Raw genomic sequence first — 19,790 nt, forward strand, 5'->3', positions numbered from 1 at the left:
ATCAGATATATAGACAATTATTATACACTGAAACCCGCTCGATTGTCAGATATTTATTCAGGATCTGTTGAAAGTGATAGTAAATATTTTCACCGTAGATGCCTATCGAGTTGGTATCTAAATATTTAAAAATTCAAAGGTCGTTGAAAGTGATGCGATTCATATAGAGAATATTGATTCAAGTTTCAAAGTAAATATTGTCTTAATTCAGTGACTTAGGTACCGCTTAATAATGTGGATGATAATGGCTTATAAATATAGACACCATCAGTTGAAAGTTCAATTTCGCGGAATGGTGGGTTGACAAGTTAGGTGTCTAAATGAATACTACGTTCGGAAGGTTCTCCTCTCGAACTTCATCAGCCCAGTGTAACATTGGAGATAACCTGCAAGATGATTTATCAGATTTTCAGGGAGAACAGTTATTTCCAGGTAGGGTAACATTTCAAGATTATGGCCCTTGTTCGAACGTCAGATAGGATGGTGTTTTTCAGTTTTTGATACTTTGGATGCAACCAGAATCATTTATCAGGATGTTTTCATGTCACTAGATATGTTGGTTAACAATAATGATAGGCCAATTCATTCAATGAAAGCTTTCTCGGGGCTAAACATATAAATTTTAGATCACAATTAAATTGGCGGGGGCAGGGGATGGAGAAATAGGAAAGCTGAGGTAAAAAGCTAAAATGTAGCCAAGTTTGACAATTTAATTCGATTTTTTTCAAGTTTAAGAACCATTAAAAATCTACAACTGTGATAAATGAATGCTTCGTATGATTATTATAATAATAATTGAAATAAAAAAATAATTAAATTTGACTATTTTTATTTACCGTACACAACTATGTAGTATAATACTAACTACACTAGTGCGAAGACATGAACTTTTAATTTTCATATCGTCATGTCATGGTGTAAATAAGTTGCATTTGTCAGCAGTTCGATTATGTTCAGATTGTCAAGTTCTCAGTGTCATTTACCAATTTTGTCATTGTAAGTTTGTCATGTTGTCGTGTTTTGTCTTTTAATTCATTTTTTCCAACCCGTGCTTTCTTGTATACTTATTTGTTTACAATCGATTAATGCAACAAAAATCTCCAAAACTAACATAAAGAGCTGAACTATTTACAGCTATTTCCCTAATGCATGGAAGTTAAAGGATTGGTTGGCTTGTTTGTTTTGGTTGTATGACTGTTTGCACATTATTGTAATTAAGTTGTACAATTGCAATCAATATTTAGGGTAGGCTTTGGCTTGTATAATACTTGTGGATGCTTGAGCCAACATTTATACAGACAAAGCAAGCAAGCCTACTAAATCTTTAAACCACACACATTAGGAAAATAGCTGTAAAAGATAATAGAAAATTGAATGAGATTTAACGAAAGCGTTGTTGAAATCTGATCTGATAATTTACACAGAAAGTGTCATTTGCACAAAAAAGAACCTTTTGAAAAAATCAAATAATGTGCAAATGTAAATGCATCCAAATTGATTGCCGATAAAAATGCTTCTGTAAACGCGATACAATTCAGTTTTTCTTTAGTTCGATTAGTAAAAAAAAAACCTACAACAAATAATACTACCAAGTGACTAATGCATTTACTTATCATGTAACGTTAATTGAAAGAAGTCTAAACATTCCATCAATAATGAACAAATAGTGAAATCCGCATTCTGCGGCTTTTGAAATTTACTTGACACATGTGTTTCACTACATTGCATTTTGAGATGAATAACAACAATACAAATGCCATTCTGACTTTGCTTTTCAGTGTTTGTTTCATGGCTGCTCGGAAGGAAATGAGTTTTTTTTTTTCTTCATTCTTTTCTCAAACAAAACTTAAGTTATCAAAACTGCTCAAAACACTAACCTGTCAGGAGCATTGCTGAATGCTGGCTATTTAACTACTCCTGTGTTTTTTTCAATAACAGAAAATCCATCTAGCCATTAAAAACATTCATCTCTATATGTTTGATTGAAGATTGACTAAAGATCAAAAATGGTATCTTATCCGTAGTTTCGGATAATCCTGGCGTGTTTACCGAAATTCTGATAATTGTATTAGCAACCAGTGACATTGGAATGAGTAAACCAATAGCTGATTTAATTTCTTTGAGATAGTAATTCGTTTCAAGTATATGACAGCATATTGTAATTTTCTCTCGTAAGGACACTGTAATTATTCAGTTCTCCTTGTAAAAAAAAACTTAATAAGTTTCAAACTTAATTATGAAGGCTTTTCTCATAAGTGACAATATACATTCTATTCAAAAGGTTTAAAGGCAAAGGTGGTCGAAATTAACATACAATTTTGTTTGTGCGTTTTGTTCCTAAACCACCGTATTACATAAAAGGCTGATATAGTATTTATAAAAAATCGAATCATATTTATGGTGGATGAACGTTGCCATGAAACTTATTCTGATGTGATGCTTTTTAACTCAATCGATTTCACTTTACAAATGTAAATTATTTCAAAATGAGTTACTCTTACATAGGATCAGAGGGTTCACTCTGGTTCTCTGGCATATCGGAATATTTGAAGGAGTTAAAACGTTTACCACATTCCGTATCATGGGCTCCTAATATGCCATGGACTGCTTGGACATTCTTAAGCCTTAAAACAGGTCAGTCCACTTTTGCGCTTTCTAATCAAAATGAATGAACAAAAATCAGTAGAAAATTCGGATAAATGTATACATTTTTGTCTTTTCTTGTTCAAAACCTTCGTCTTATTATATATATTAATTTACTATAGTATTGGACGATTGGTAACTGCAAACTTACCTTTATATTTAGGTTTATATATTATTTAGGCGATCTGATAATGTACAAATTAGTCTACCACACTGTAATAACACCGTTTATTTTGAGACAAAACATTACATAGTTTTTGTATGATAAAAAGTTTTGGAGTTACTCTACAGATTGATGAAACATCGTTTGGTAATACCCTATTGACAAAATACTATTAAAATCAAGAATTTTTCAATTTTGTGTCGGATGGGCTATTTTTGGTAATACAATTGAGAATTGAGATTTAACACATACTGTTTTGAACAAGGTAATTATATTGGTAACATGCGGAGCTCAGCATAGTCGCATATATTAAAGCAAAAAGCAGTTATTCCGGTTGGGGGGGGGGGGGGGGGGGGTGCTGAATTCTGCCCGAGTCACGAGAAGCTAAACATTCAACCCAAGTTCTTTCCATGACTTTCTCTTTTTTGAAATGGCTGCAGTCAACTGTGTTGCACAACAATATACTATCGTTCTAACATAAAACATCGCCTTACTAATAACTTGCATTCTGTGTATGATTAAAATCATCAATTTAATGCCTTTATCAAATCAGAGACATATAATGTCTCTGATCAAATGTATGCGGCCTTCTTGATTTCACGGCCCGCATTCGAGGTAGTTTGATCTAAAAACGATAAAAGACTGTCATTATAAATTACTGTATATAGTTGTGTTTAAACGCACGTTATCTTGATTTTAAGCATAATTACAAACATAATATTATCAGCTTCCAATCAATCATGGATCGAAGCTTCAACCTTGCAGAAGATTGTCATCCGCGTATTCAATCCTAATCCGACTATACATTTAGAAAATGAATTTCCGGTTTCATGTACTCTCGTATATGGAAAAAAGCATGACACAAATAAACTGCAAAATCGTATGACAACAATGGTAACTACGGTTGAGCATGTAATTTTCTATGAATCATTGATTATCACTGTAACTGCAGATCAGTCGTAACAGTCCCTAGAGTATAGCTAGAGTCCCTCCTTGTTCTGGATTGGATGCCATTGACTAACACTGTCTTTGCAGTGACTCTGAGAGTGACTTTGTTGGTAATCAGTTTAAGAAACCCACACAGCTAATATTATTATAAGATTATTTTTACTAATTCCTGATGACTTTTGACACTACTGTTCTCTTTGTCTTTCTTCATCCAGTGGCGGATCCAGAAATGTTCATAAAAGGGGGAGGGGACACAGACTGCATGATAGCAGGCCCGCTCTGGACAGTGTCATGCTTCAGTCATTCCTTACATATTCAACCAAATTTTTCCAACACCAAAAGGGGGAGGGGTGCTGGTCCTCTGAAAAACCCTCTGAATCCGCCTCTGCAATCTTCATTGCTATTATTAAAACTGCAGTTTAAAAACAAAAAAAATAGTCTTTCCAATCCCTCTAATTTTTCAAATAAAATTGACAAATTGATAAATGCCAATCCACACACATTGGCTATGCCATGACAAAAGAACACTTTTTTTTATCAATAAAGTATATAATATAAAAACATACCTACAGTGTACCAACTGGTAGATAACATCATCGTATTAACAATATGAACAAAAACAAGTACTTGCAGGAAAAGAATATTATAGAACCAGATTAGTTATTGATACATACAAGTATTGATAAAAAATTTAAAAAATCAAAAAAAATCTATATACATTCTGTATGCTAAAGGTTGAAAGGCCCACTGATTTTAGAAAACAAGATACACTTGTGAACCATTTAGTTCACATATGTATAGCAATTACATACTTTTCCACTAGGGGGATTTTTATTTAAAAACAAATTTAATTACTATCATTTATTTTATCACTTCTACACATGCTAAGGCTTAAAAAACTGTTAAGAAAATCAAGATATTTACTGATTAAGTATATTTCTTTGCCAAGTTAAATTTGAAGTCAACATTTAGGTTATCAAAAAATGTCAAAAAATCAAATAAATTATTTATCAAACAATAATTAAATTATATTTAAGAAATAAGCAGAAATTTGTTGACTGTATAGGGAGTAGTCATGAATTCTTTGCAATTTGATTTTGATTTTGTGTGTTATTTAAGATTCAGCAATCAATTAGGTAAGAACATATTTGTATTTTGATTTATTCATATTTCCCTTTTTTTCTATAACGTTATGTAGAGAGTGAAGAAATTGCTTCAACCTAAGCCTGTCCCATCCCAAGCATGTCAACGTTCATGTGTCAATTTTTTTCATAGCTGCCATTTTGATCTTGCTGTAAAGAATAGAAGCTGTGATTCAGCTGAAAACAGGTCATTAGACACTTTGCCATTCTTTAATTTTTCTCTTAAATGTCTTAATTAATTTTATTATAAAAATGGAAATTGACCAGACGCTTTTGCATCACTTTTTACAAAAATATAACAAGTAATTGATCAAAAGTTACTGTATGGATGTGGATGCACTAGATACCAATTTTTGTTGTTTTCAAAGGAATAGGTCAATAATGAATTCAAATGTTCAATGAATTACAAACTTTCTAAAGGCTTTGTGTGCAGAGATTCTCAAAACAACAAATACAAATATCCATGAAAATGCCAGATTTCCACTATCCACATGTTCACAGTATGCTGGAATGACTCGTGACTGCAAAAGGGGGGGGGGGGGGTGTCCAGCCATTTTAAAAAGGGGGGTTCCTAACCCAGGACAAAGGGGGGGGTTCCAACTACATGTCCTCATTCAAATGTATTGATTGTCTAAAAAAAAAGGGGGGTTTCCAACCCCGGAACCCCTCCTCTAGATCCGCATCTGGACTGGTTGTTTGTGCAAGACTGTGTTTTTGAAAAGACTTGCTGAAGTCTAATTGATTCACTGGACAGTGACAGCTGGTTTAAAACCTAAAATGGGTAAAGGGATGATATGTGTTGTTTCTGCAATGCTGGTGTCATGACGCTAAATCATATTTTTTATACGATATAAAGCAAACATGTGTTTACCTATGTTATGAGATATAAAGAATATCTTCCCTTAGACATATTATAATCACTTCATCAGTTATTTTAGAAAGACAAAGTATGAGAAGCTAAATACATAAAAAAATAACATTAGAAATGTTCTTGTAAGTGGTCAATTCTGTATGCTTTTTATGAGGAGTTGTTTAAATCAAGTATCAAATGTTGAAACCTAAAATTGTTCTGATGGGTTAAACATCTGTAAATCTAAGGTTTAGTTCACTGAAGCATGCTTTTTAGTATGTACGATATTGGTTTCAATACCCAATAAATTTTTGAATGTATTAGGAGAAATTCAAATTGTTTGACAAAAGTTTTTTTTATGGGTAACACTTTTAAATGTTTATGTGGAAATAAAGTGTTTCACCAAGAGCTCATGTTGAATAAATTATCAAAAATATATGAAAATATAAAGGAATCCCTTTCCCACTTATTCTATCAAAGTTTGAAGAAATTGTAGCAAAAGGTGGATCAAGACCAGATCTTCCTTCATTCAAAACAAATTTCAATCATGTCATTTCATAGTAGTCCTGACCAAATTTGGCTAGTTGTGAAGTCATCATTTGTCATTTAGGAAATATATTGAATCATTTATATACAATTTATATGATTTTAATTAAAACTTTTTCTTTTTTATTTTTCAGCTCTTGAAATAACCGGAGAAAATTTAGAGGATCTTTTAGCCTATGACGATTTGTTTCTGGATTATTTCAATGCATTCCTGTCTCTCCCTGTAAGTATGTTGATCCCTGTACTGTTAAACGTGTTATGTTTAAATCCTGTATTATTATCCACGGAACCTTCATTTGTATGTAACGTACAGCCTAGGTTAAATCATTTAAACCGTTAAGTAAGTGGGTAAACTTCCAAATTCAAATATTTTAATGTCATGAATAGAAAGTATAAACAGTTTTATCTGATTTATAAGATTGAATACATTAGAATTGTATAGAAAAAGATAGTAGGTTGTCAGATTTTATTGTTTGAACTAAATCGGGAAAAAACAATGTATACGGAAATCCATAATAATCCAAATTTTCATTTTCCTGACGATTTGAATTCATATTTGGTATGGGATTTTAAAGAAAACAAAAAGTTCAAAGGGTTGATACTTTCTTTTCATCTGAATTCTTAATGTAAGACATTGTTGTTAGGACATTACACTAAGTGTACTGCAGTCCTAGTTCATAAAGGTATTTAATGGTTTGTTAACACTATGATTTTAATTTTCAAATTTTATTTTAAAAATTTGAACAACAAACTCATTTGTATGCCTCTGTCTCTGATTTAATGTAAAAAGATCAAAATTAAAATATTTTGGCTGCCCTTTTATACAAGTTTATCAGGTACTGATATAAAATGAACACTGACAGAGCTATACATTGTGAAACAATGAGGATATCTACAGGCCCAGTGTCCTTAGAAGACTGACTTTTTTTTAACTTTTAAAAGTGGATTTAGTTTAATGGATTAAAAAAAGACCTAACGTGACTTTCTTATGGTACTCTCCTTAAAATGGTTCCTACGATTAGAATTATGTTGAAAAAGTCTGGAGGTAGTATAAATGTTTTGATATTCCTCCATTTATTGGATTATGAGCTTTTATTGAAAAAAAAACCAGTTTCATACCTCAAATAAATTGAAATGGTTCCTCCAACATTCAACCATACAAGTTAGTGGTAATGAGTGTTAAATGCCCCTCAGACTCTCACAGGGAAAGTTATCAAGCTTTAACCCTTCTTTTTTTTTATTTCTTCTTCTTAGTGCAAATAATTAAAAAAATATTATGCTATCATATTCTGAAGAATATCTGTATTTCTCTTGTTTTTTTCACCTGCAAATCATGTCAAAATTCAATGCCATCATATACTGAAGAATATGTGTGAACTACTTTATATGTTATTCATTAGAGGTTTGTACAGACCAGTGCAAAAAAATAACACAATTTGATAACTATTTAGGTACATTCCATAAGATGTCAAGAATTCCGTTTTAATGAGAGCTACTTCTTTTTTGTAGTAATATACCCAGGTACTCAATTGTAGCTATTTGTATTATGAGGGGAGTCAACATAGTTCTTCTTTGTAACAACTTTTGAAGGGTTCGGCAAACAAAATGGATTTATAAGTAATATGAAGTACTTACAAAAGTGGTACCTTGAGATATTATTTTAAATTTTATAGCATTTGTTGTTTGTGGGAAGAATTGTTTAAAAACATATTATGTGTATGTCCTAATTCAGGAACTTTATCAATGATTTCATTTTTTCACAAAATTTGTCAAAAAATGACTTTTTTGTTATTTAAAGAATCTCTTGTGTTGATGGTTTGTCTATACAGTTTATTCACAACTTTAATAGATACTTTAGGGGTCATTTAGATCTGGACATATTACTTTTGTTTCCTGTTGAAGATCAGTGGCGGATCCAGAACTTTTCCTAAGGGGGGGCCTGCTGACTGACCTAAAAGGGGGCCCGCTCCAGTCATGCTTCAATGATTCCCTATTTAATCAACCAAATTTTTTCCACAAAAGGGGGGGGGGGGGCCTAGGCCCTCAAGGCCCTCCCCCTGGATCCGCATATGAAGATTTCAATTTGATCTTTGGATCTCTAGATGTCTTTTAAGTTTTTGGTGTTTTTAGATTTCTATCTCATTGTAATTTGACCATATATACCGGTATTTGGCATAGTTTAATTCATATGGAAAGTAATGAAGAAACAGTATATATTAAGCAATTTTAATCTATTATACAAATTTCATAGGCCAGATAACATATCAATAGAAGGTATAACAATGCCTTGTGGACATTTGAGCTACTGATCCATAAGTCTTAAGAAAAAGATGATGTCTAATTTACTTTAAAAGTGGATCTTTTAATGCTTAAACCTTAAAACATGTAAATGGGAATTATAGATCTGAATTTGATGTAGTTTTTAAAGCCCATTAATGTTATTATTGTTATCAGGTTTCTATATCAGTTGATTTTTTCATATCAAGAACGAAAATTGATCATAATTTTCTCCCGATTTCCTTACCATTGTGTAGATATTGGACGATAGCTGTTTGAAAATGGCTTAATTAGGATGGAAATTGATGTTATGATGTCATAAATAAAAGTTTGTCAACAGTTTTAACGGCCAAATGACAATCAATAAATATCTTATAAGCATAATTGATTAAAATACAACCCGATATTAACTTCTTGACAAAAGCGAACCCTTAAAGTTACAACCATATATTGATTGCAGGTGGAAACTTTATTCAACGGTTGTTATGTTATTTGATTAGAATTAGATTTCAAATGAGAAACATGAGTTATGCATAAAAAAACAGGAAAACTTTTGTTAGAAATGTGTTTGTACTGATGCAGTTATAGGTTATCAATATTTTTGTCCATTGTTATGCAGAATATTTCTACAATTTGAAACGACTGAATAATTGGCTTCAAAGAAGCCTGGTGAAACAGATTCTTTCAGACATTTTTTCTTTGGTTTTAGTTGTATTTTCATGTGGACTAATTACACTAATTATTTAGAGTAAGATTTCAGAGGAAAAAAGTTTGGTACTGTGGATTCATCATTTTGTTTGGCACTATTTATTCTAGATTAATTGGGAAAAAGTGAACCACAAATTTAACCTTTCAACAAAATATAATCTATTTTGGCTAAGCCAACTTTTATGTAGAATTTGTCAAAACCATGAAATCAAATATCCACGAAAATGAAATTTTCACTTAATTCACAAAAACTTATACCCCTTAGAAATAAAAGAGTTTACAGTAATATGATATGTATGCCAATGAGTAGGCTCTATTTTCTAATATATATAGATTGCAAAATCCTAGATCAGTGTCCACTTCAAGTATTGGTTAATGAACTGGAATATTTTTAAATGAGGACGTCAAATGTTTACCATGGACAAAACAAATTTATATACCAGCTTATTTCATACCATGTAAATAACTGTATATGGTTAATTATAAACGTACACTGAAGGTCACAAGCCATATTGTCCTTTTGGGTTTTAAAGTAAATATTCAGATCCTTATGGTTTGAAGACATGAAGTTATTTTTATTGTAATACTTAGATTACATATTTCTCTCCATACAATTCGGGAAAAAAGTTTGCTGTTGTATTATTTTTAAGGTATATTGCTCCTGTTTAAGGTTTTAAAATCTTTTCTGTTTAAATTAAGACTAGAAATAGAGTTTGGATTATCTTTCATAAGTGATAATTAAGCATCATAATTCATAAAAAATTTGGTGAAGGATATGAATCAATGAAATAAATCCTATTCCTTTTAAAATTTATTAATTGTATTCAAATCTTTTGTTATCATTTAATTTCTAAAACTTAGGACTGTTTATATCATGCTGTACAGTATTCGTATGAGTACCTACATGTTTTCTCAGGACATTTGGTGCTCTTCAGATGTTCTTTATTGTTGGTTTGCTTTTTCATTGGTGTTTTACCCCGACTATGTTTACACTATACATATAGAGACTGCATATCTATATATCCACCAAAATCAAAATCATTGATTTCATATTCTCATAGTTGTTCATATTTCAAACTAGTGAAATATCATTTTGATCTTTTTCCCCGAAAATGATACTACAGCATGTTTGAACCAAATGTTTCTGAAGTGGTTGTATATACTTGGTACATTCTTCTAAGTGCCTTTACAATTTTTAAAGTTTAAGTTTATAAAATTTGCTTTTGTTGAAGATTGGGTTCTTACTGCTTGCTGTGTGGTATAGATTTTGTTCATTGTTGAAGGCCATACAGTGACCTATAGTTGCTAACATCTATGTCATTTGGTCTATGGTAGATAGTTATCTCATTGGCAATCATATAACATCTCCTTAGTTCATTCTAGTTAAAAAATGACGGAAAAAAATTCTATAAATCTTTAAGCTTACGAAATCTTTAATGTTTGCATAATGAACCAAAAATCAAATAAGTAAGGATCAAAAGATAGTATCTTAAGTGTGTTACACCACTGTCAAAGACTAACATTTTAATTGATTGATTATATTATATTCAGTAGGGAGAGCACTTTATCAATTCTTTAAATGTTATGTAAATGATAGAAAATTGATATTTACATATTTTGCCTAGTCATGTGTAGGTATAAATATTACCTATGATTATAAATTCAAAATTTGTCTATTGAACCACTTAAATTATTGGTAATATTTCTCTGAAGTAAAATTGAGTTCTTTTTAAATGTCAGATCTATATTTAAACTTGTTTTCAAAAGTTGAGAATATGACAGAATAAATTTTGGTTTGGATTTTAAATATTATTAATTTCTCATTGACTGATATATTGATGTAGATCTTTTCATTACATTACTATAGGTACTCAGCTGATGAGCCTCTTTATTTGATTATTACATATTGTGGTCGAGTGGTAATCCATATACAATTGATAGGTTGATTGGTACTTAACATCCAATGGCAGATCTTACATGCACACTTAGAATGATAATACATGTACATGAATATTGAAATCTGTATCTAGTGGCAGATATAACATGCACACTCTTGATGTTAATATATGTAATGTATAGTTAAACCTGTATCCAGTGGCAAATATAACATGTACACTCAGGATGATAATGCATGTACATGCATAGTGAAACCTGTATCCAGTGGCAGATATACATGCACACTCAGGATAAAAATACATGTATCGGGCCATTTAAAACTGACTATACAGTATAGGTTTTTCTCATTGTTGAATGCTGTATGACAGCCTATAATTGCTTTCATCCACTATATTTGAACTTTGGTGGATACTTGTCTTATTGGCAATACCACATCTTGTATACCTGTTATAAAGGTAACCTCTATGAGGTGTCAATCTGTCTTTTCAAGTCACTCTCTTCTTGTCCCACTGTAAAAGCACATATGCATTTTGAACCTCGATTTCAAGGTCACCTCTCTTTTAAGGTCAGTTTGACCTTGTCCAAAGAGTTGGGTTATTTCCCTTTGGTTGCTTTGTCAAATTATAAATAGGAAAGTAAGAATAAATTCCTTTGATGTTCTTTTGTGTTCATGTGGTTTAAACTGTTTCACTTTTCTTGTTTTGTATATAGATTAGACCATTTGTTTTCCTGTAAATTTTGGGATCCTTTATAACGTGCTGTTTGATGTGAGGCAAGACTCCTTGATGAAAGCGGCACTCTAAATTTTTGGTTTACTTTTACAAATTGTGACTTGGATGGTGAGTAGTCTTATTGGCACTCATACCACATCTTCTTATAATTACTTTTTTTAACAGATTTTGTTAATAAAAAACCCCACTATATATTTTCAGGTATTTCCACAACGCCTTACGTACAACCGTTTGACTGGTGCCTTTGAAGAATGTGATATAAATGAAAGGTCAATCCATAGTAGTAGTACCCGTGGTAACAACAGTGATGGTCTGCCCTATGGACCAACAGACGAAGAAAGAGAGAGATTGTTAGAATGGGCAAGAACTGACAGACTGCCACTTTTCCTCAGGTATTTATTTTCGTTTAGAAAGATTTTAAACATTGCTGTTACTTGAAATAGTAGCAACAAATGCAATGCATACTAAGGAATTGATTAGTTTTTGTTAGGTCATTTACAACAGATATATTATGGTAGGCCATTGTTCATCTAGGTATCAATTTGTCTGTTCTTCTGTTTAAAAAAAGAGTTGTCTCCCATGTGAGGGTTAAAACAACTAGTAGAGCAAAAAAAAATTGGCTATTGAGGTTGTGGATTGCATCTCTGTCTCCAGTATCATAGTTTCACTGTTTTTCATTTCATTAAAACAGCTAGTTTTTCAATATATGCTTACAATTTCCCTATAACAGCAGGAAATAGCAATAACATGTAATGCAGGATAAGTCTCTGCAGTTTTACAAACTACTATCTCCCAAGCAATATGAAAAATTAACAAATAGAAAAACATGTATTCAGTGTTTGTTTGACAATTCAACAATGAGTAATCTTAAAAGTAGGGATAACATTTGACATGAATCAGTTCTATTAGGACTTGTGTGTGAATAGAATTTGTTGACACATTATTTGAACACATGTGAAAGATTATTATTTAATTAAACGAAACATTCAATTTATCTTATAAATGACATTCTAATACTCATGATAAAGTGCAAAATATATGCGAAGAAAACCTTTTATAAGGAATGTGTTTGTGAAGTAGACAGCATATGTACTTGGTTTGTTTGCCAAAGTTTAATTTAATACAAAAGAGAATTTAAATTCTTAATACATCATCTAATCCAACAGATATGACATCAATTGCTTGTTTTTGTTTTAAAACCGCTAGTTTCATTATTTTATTAAAAGACCTATTTCTACTTGTATGCATGGAGATGAAATATTTCTTTTGAAAAGTTGACAGTTTTACGGTTTTTGCCAGTTAAAATGCATCATTTAAAAAGTAAAATCACAAAAATACCGAACTCAGAGGAAAATCAATTTCGAAAGTCCATAATCACATGGCAAAATCAAAAAACAAAACGCCCCAAAAACGAATGGACAAGAACTGTCATATTCCTGACTTGGTACAGGCATTTTCAAATGTAGAAAATGGTGGATTAAACCTGGTTCTATAGCGCTAACCCTCTCACTCCCTTTCCTCCATAATGACGCCTTTTGACACCACCCCCCTTACTCCATAATGACGCCTTTTGACGCCTGTGTAGTACCTCAGTTGAAACACTTTGACTACAAAGTGTCTGCAGTTGACTTAATAAAATTTGTATCCAATATGAAAAGGAATATCATAGGAACAACTGACTTAAATTTATTTGAAGAAATAGTTGTTTTTCGCAATGCCTAAATTCTTTAAAGCATATGTTCAGCATTTTATCAAAAAAATCCTATGCAAATCAAGTATGCCAAAAAAAAATTTCAATGGAGGAAAGGGTTAATAACAGTCTCATCAAATTCCGCTACACACATGCAATGTTTCAATCTTGTATCACTTGTTTGGACAAAACATTCTTTTGTAAAGAAAAATCATTTTGATTTGAATGAGTTATACCCGTATTAGAAACCACTACTTGCTCAGAGTCTGCTTACGTCTATGAAGCATAGGAATTCATCTCTGGTTTCAAGTTGCCCACTCTTTGTTTTTTTGTACAAAAAATCATTGCTTCATTTTTGTACATCTTATGATCTTTTCCCTGTGTATAATTGGTTTTAGCTGTCTTTCTTCAACTTACGGTATTTTATAACGCCATGTTATTTTTCACTTTTCAGAAATTTTAATCATATTCATTTGTTTTTTTCAGCACTCAACTATTCAGGGAATTTAAATTATGTAAATTATTATTACGTCCACTGGATGACCGATACTCAGCAAGTCGTGGCTCTAGTCAACAAATTAGAGGATATAGTCGGCAGTCGGAGAGTTATGTGTCTAGTTTAAGTAATAGTGCTGATAATAGTGCTCATGATGAGATTGACGATGATGACTTTGGCTTTGGAGAGGGACAGTATCGTTACTCTGCACTGTTCCCTTACCAGAGACCAGGGAGCAGGGCATACAGTGTTCCAAACAGAATTTATTTAGGTTCAGGTAAGGGAAATCATTTCCAGCTATTCAGAAAGAGAGGGAGGGTAGCAATGGACTTTCAAAATATCGCTACAACCAAAAACCATTTTTTTGCATTATGGTAATAGCCACATACTGAAAAAAAGACTGATAATGAAACTCCCTTCCTACCCTCCCACCTACATTACAATGAAATAGCCCTTATCAAAAGATATTGAACATCATATACTACAGGTATTCTTTGCAAAAAAGAAAAGAAAGGATATGGGTTATCTGTCCATGTCAAAAAATCGGTTCTTGCACATTGCATAGCAAAAAATCAAAAAGGCTAAGAAGCAGTAAGCAATCTTGTATTTAGAAGTGTTTGTCATACCATTATTCTAAATTATTGTTAGCGAAAAACTTCAAGGAAATATCTAACCACAATTTTCAAAAACAGTTGAGATTTTAATAAGACTGGACACAAGAACTTTGTTGTATTTTCAATTTTATTTCATCTTGCACTTCATGGAGTATACAAAGAAAGTTGTATAGGCAGGAGTAAGGGACTAGGAACAGCTTGGAGATGAGAGGGAAGGAAGGGTGAATAAGGGGAATGGAAGGGGGAATTGGGGATAAGAATTAATTCTCAAACAAGGACCAAGTTCTTTAATATGAGATGTGAGAAATGAAAGTCTCAGGTAAGTTTTGAAGCTAATATTTAAATGCTTACCGGTATATAGTTGAATGTTGGTCCCTAAACTTAGTAAACACAACATACTAATTATTTATTGAAAATGGTTGGCTTTTTAGAAACAACATATAGAGGAAGTACAAATACAGAAACACAACATTCTCAGGAAAAGGCTATAATTAAAAGTGCTACACATAGAAAGAAGAAACAGAAAGATGGAAAGTATGTACATGAGATGTTTAAGTGCTTTGTGTTGCATTACAAATAAAAATAAAAGAGAAATGTGTAGACCATATTTGTCTCAGATAATATGGAATGAAAAAAAGCCTTAATGAGCTTTACTTAATAAACTGACATGTAAAATAGACAATTGTCAATCATTTAAAATAATACAATGACTTTTAGATGTCTTTGTTATATTGTTATGTTGGGTTGCTGTCCAAGATAATTTAAGAATTTGTATGTCGAATTTAACTTGAAAACAGCATATCAATAACCTAAAGTTGTTACAAATGGACTGTGACTATCTCTATGCTTTAAAAAGGCGTGGGGAATTTAAAGGAAACATTTGAAAATTACAATTTCCATTTATATGATGTATAACCAGTATAATGATTTAATTTAATTCTGTGTTAACTGATCTTCATATATTTTACAGACCAAATAGTGAAGCCAAAGAGGGTAAAGCTTCTGTGAAGTTTGAAAATCCTGGAGGTAAGATTTTTATGCTTTATAAAATTGAGAATGGAAATGGAGAGTGTGTCAAAGTGACAACTACAACACCATAGAGCGGACAACAGTCGAAGGCCACCAATGGGTCTTCAATGTAGCGTGAAACTCCTGAACCTGAGGCTGTTCAGAGGCTGATATTAAAGAAAGGCTTTTTTTAGGATAAATCATAAGAATATAATGAAAATTAATACATTATGAAGCTTATTTTGACTCCCAAATTGAAAGTTATTGGATCTGTCTTTGCCATCATTGCAAAAAATAAAAAATATAGAATTACACCTTGAACTATGAATTTTAATGATAAAATATTCTATTTGGTTAATTATATTTTAATAATTGAATTACATGCATATATTGAGTTTTGGATATAGTATCCCTTTTACTATCTCATTTCTAAATTATTTTTTTTTAAACTAATAAATAGCAGCTTAGTTTTTATTGTATGTGTTTGAATTACAGATGATGTCAAGAAATTACAATTAAAACAAAAGAAATATACCTCAGAAGCAGAAGAAGCATTTCTACGACATGCAAGGTATGTTCTTTGATATTCATGTTTTAAGTTCAGAAATTTATACAAAATTAAAAAAATCCTGATTATGTACAAGTTGGTTTTGAAAATTTAATGTACAATGTTTTCATATATAAATGTTACCTAGAAAATTGTTTTTTATGTGATTTATTTAGAAAATTTCCTTTTTAATATCAGATTCATTTTATAGAATTTTATATTTACATTTCTATTGATATTTGCAGTTCAACCAGTTTGCCAAATAGCTTATTAGAATCAATGTTCCTGGTAATATTTGCCACTGGACATTGCAGAGACATAAATCATTCAATCATGTTGTGTTTAAATTATTATAGACTTCATAGCATTTACCCTCCATAACTCATTATTTTATGTTTTCTAGAGTATTATCAGCCCCTGTTAACTATGAAGATTACATGAGACACCCATTGTTTGGAGATTTTGACTTCCTGTTTGGGGAAGAAGAACCTGATCCTAATGGCCAAGTTTATGTTCAATTTGAGGATGAACGAGGGAGTGAAGAACAGACAGAAACAGATGTAAAGAACTTAGAAGGAAGAACAAGAATGTCTCTTCAACAACTTAAAGAACAGATTTTAGGAACAGTAAGTTCTTGTTTTGAAGTTTTTATAAAAGGCATTGTATGTGTTGCTTTCAAATCACTGCTTAATAGCATAATATGTTTGGAAAATGTGTCAATGAATTTAGAATTTACCATTTGTTAATGTTCTGATGATGGCTTATAATTCTATAAGGACAAATTACATTTTTGTTTTCTGATATTTTGAGTAGAGAAGTTATATTATCAGATTTCCTGACAACTATATCACATTTCTTTCTCTTTCTTTTTGAAATTCAGTATTATGGATATGCTACATTAGGTGTATCTTTTTATTACACATTTATTTTAATTAAAAATGATAACATAATGTTTGATTTGACATAAAAACCTCATTGTTAAAGTTTTATTACATGAATTCACAGGAGATCTGATATTTTGATATTTCCTTATTCTATTTTAGTATCATTTTGTACTTTTATTACAATGTTACAATATTAATGTGTTCATACAGGGAAAGATATCAAAATGAAATAAAAAGTAAAAAGTCAATTATCAATAAGACATGATATATCCATCGAACACAAAAGGACTTAAAAGAGAAAGTAACAATTTTCAAACTACTGTGCAACATTAAACAATGAGAACACACCACATTGTAGTATGAGTTATTAATGACTGCTAAAATAAATGTAAAAACTATTAAATTATTTACTTTGAAGACAATTAAAAGAATGTAAAAATAACTATTTACTATGAGACATGAGCTGTAAATGACAAAACAATTTTAAAAAGTAAATTAATTATCACTTAAAAATAAGTTTTTTATGTTTTTAATGATGTTTTTTGTAGAATGAAGGAATGGAAGGTTTTAAGGAATTCCTAAGCAACACAGCTGGTTATGCCTTATTAAATTTCTGGCTGGATTGTGAATATTATAAAGATGCCATGGAAAACTTTGAAGATGAAAGCAGTAATGATATTAGAAATAGATTATTTAGGTTTGTATATACTCTTGACTTCCATTTATAAGGGACATTGTGGGGAGGGGACAGGAGGGGGTGAGAGGGTTAGTGAATAACAATCTGGAGACTGTATGGGAAGGGGAGGGGAGGTGGACAAAGGAGGGGTTTATAAGAAATAGATTGTTTAGGTTGGTAATTTCTCTTACCTTCCATTGATGGGGGACAGTGTGTAAATGGGGAGAACAGGAGGAGGGATGGTGATAAAAAGAAATAGTTCTTCAAGTTGGTAACTTCCCTCTCATTGAAATGATGGGTGGATTTAAACTTCAAAGAGGAGTGATTCCCTCCCATATAGTTGTATCAATCAGTATGTACCTTTTTCTATACCCCTCCTCAAATGTTACTGCAAGTAATATTAGCTACCCATAGATGTTGATAAAAAAAATTGAAAAATCTATACATAACATTTGGTGAGATAATAACTTATGAGTAAAGAGTTTAAGAATGACTTAAAGAACAGTCTAAAATTCAGAATGTAGAATGTATCACAAACCTTATCAAACACACCTTACCAAAGCCTTTGATATTTAAAGTAACTAACATTTAATCTTTGTCTTTTTCAGGGATATTCAAGACAGATATAAAATGAATTTAACAATTGATGCCAAAAATAGTATATCCAAAGCAGCTAGTAATGCTAATCTAAGCCATACAGTATTTATCCGAACTCAGTACGATGTGCTACGGAGGCTGAGGGCATACTGGGTACCTCGCTACCTCATTCATGTAGAGAGGGAACTTAGCCTGAGGTAAGTCATACAGTATTTATACAAACTCAGTATGATGTGCTACGGAGGCTGAGGGCATACTGGGTACCTCGCTACCTCATACATGTAGAGAGGGAACTTAGCGTAAGGTAAGCCATAATAATGGTATTTATCTGAACTCAAAATGATGTGTTAAAGCAGCTGAGGGCATGCTGGGTATGCTAGTAATATATTTAATGGGGGATCTTAACCTATGGAAGGATGTATTGCATTTAAAATTCATTTTGATGTGGCCAAGGGGAAACTAGATACCTCCATACATTTTAAACATAAAAATTAAGACAGGCTATAAGCTTATGAATATTCATACAATTTTATATGATGTGTTTTAGTTGGTTGACCAGTTATTTGGATATTTTAGTAATTTATACAATAGAAAGGGGAATTTCAGTAGTAAAACTTAGCTATGATTGTACAAAAAAAAACAATTTAAAAAAAACAATGCTCTTATCAATGAGAGAATAATTTTTATGGGTAACAAAAAAAATGTATTGAACAATGAAATGGATTTGTCGTATACATAGTCTGAATGCCACAAATAAAAACATTAAAAAACAAACAAATAAAGATTGGAAGCCAAAAACAGAAAAAAATATTAGTATTGCCTCCCCAGGGGGCTCCACCAGACTAAGCTGGAGCTTTTCAAAAATGCTCCTAGAAATGTTATGTCATTGTCTGTTTTTATGTGGCATCTATACCTATGGGCTTAAGAATTCCATGTCTTCTGCTTTATTTTTCAGTCCTTATGCAAACAGATTAGAAATACCTAAACTATCAGCGAAGACATTTACTCCATTTTTTCCTTCAATCTCATTGGTCAGTTCAATGCCAGTATTACCTGACGATGTCCTGACCTTCTCTAAAACAAAAAATTGGGAGCATCTGAGTCAGGGTGGTCGGAGACTAGATTCAAGGATATCGTCAGCAAAGTTTAAGATGGGGCAAGCACCACCACCAACTTCTCAAAGGTGAGGGTTATAATTTTACATTTTACATTACACAGGTGTGATGTCAGCACCATGCAGTTCTTAAATATATAAGAGATATTTATCAAATGTTTAGGTTCCTTGTTGTTTTTGCTGCTTTTCTTTCTCAAAAGCCAGGTACTGAAGCTGAACAAGTGATATTTCAAGCATGTTATTAGTATATACATTAGGTA

The 19,790-nt window shown here is 31.6% G+C and overlaps 1 protein-coding gene across 3 annotated transcripts in view; it reads left to right on the forward strand.

Moving 5' to 3' along the window:
• Positions 1–246: 246 nt before the first annotated feature.
• Positions 247–19,790, forward strand: part of LOC134711377 (uncharacterized) — a 50,506-nt gene continuing 30,962 nt past the window's right edge. Inside the window, exons 1-11 of one of the 3 annotated variants that reach the window (XM_063571935.1) lie at positions 247–432; positions 6,427–6,515; positions 12,106–12,296; positions 14,081–14,367; positions 15,136–15,238; positions 15,675–15,730; positions 16,208–16,283; positions 16,663–16,885; positions 17,692–17,840; positions 18,428–18,613; positions 19,372–19,599. In XM_063571935.1, coding sequence (XP_063428005.1) covers positions 321–432; positions 6,427–6,515; positions 12,106–12,296; positions 14,081–14,367; positions 15,136–15,238; positions 15,675–15,730; positions 16,208–16,283; positions 16,663–16,885; positions 17,692–17,840; positions 18,428–18,613; positions 19,372–19,599 — 1,700 coding nt within the window. In that variant the 5' untranslated portion in view covers positions 247–320. Of the gene's footprint in view, positions 433–2,467; positions 2,635–6,426; positions 6,516–12,105; positions 12,297–14,080; positions 14,368–15,135; positions 15,239–15,674; positions 15,731–16,207; positions 16,284–16,662; positions 16,886–17,691; positions 17,841–18,427; positions 18,614–19,371; positions 19,600–19,790 lie in introns of those variants that run through there. The other 2 variants (XM_063571936.1, XM_063571937.1) reach the window with 2 other exon arrangements.

The sequence above is a fragment of the Mytilus trossulus genome, chromosome 3, assembly GCF_036588685.1.
Source record: "Mytilus trossulus isolate FHL-02 chromosome 3, PNRI_Mtr1.1.1.hap1, whole genome shotgun sequence".
NCBI lineage: Eukaryota > Metazoa > Mollusca > Bivalvia > Mytilida > Mytilidae > Mytilus > Mytilus trossulus.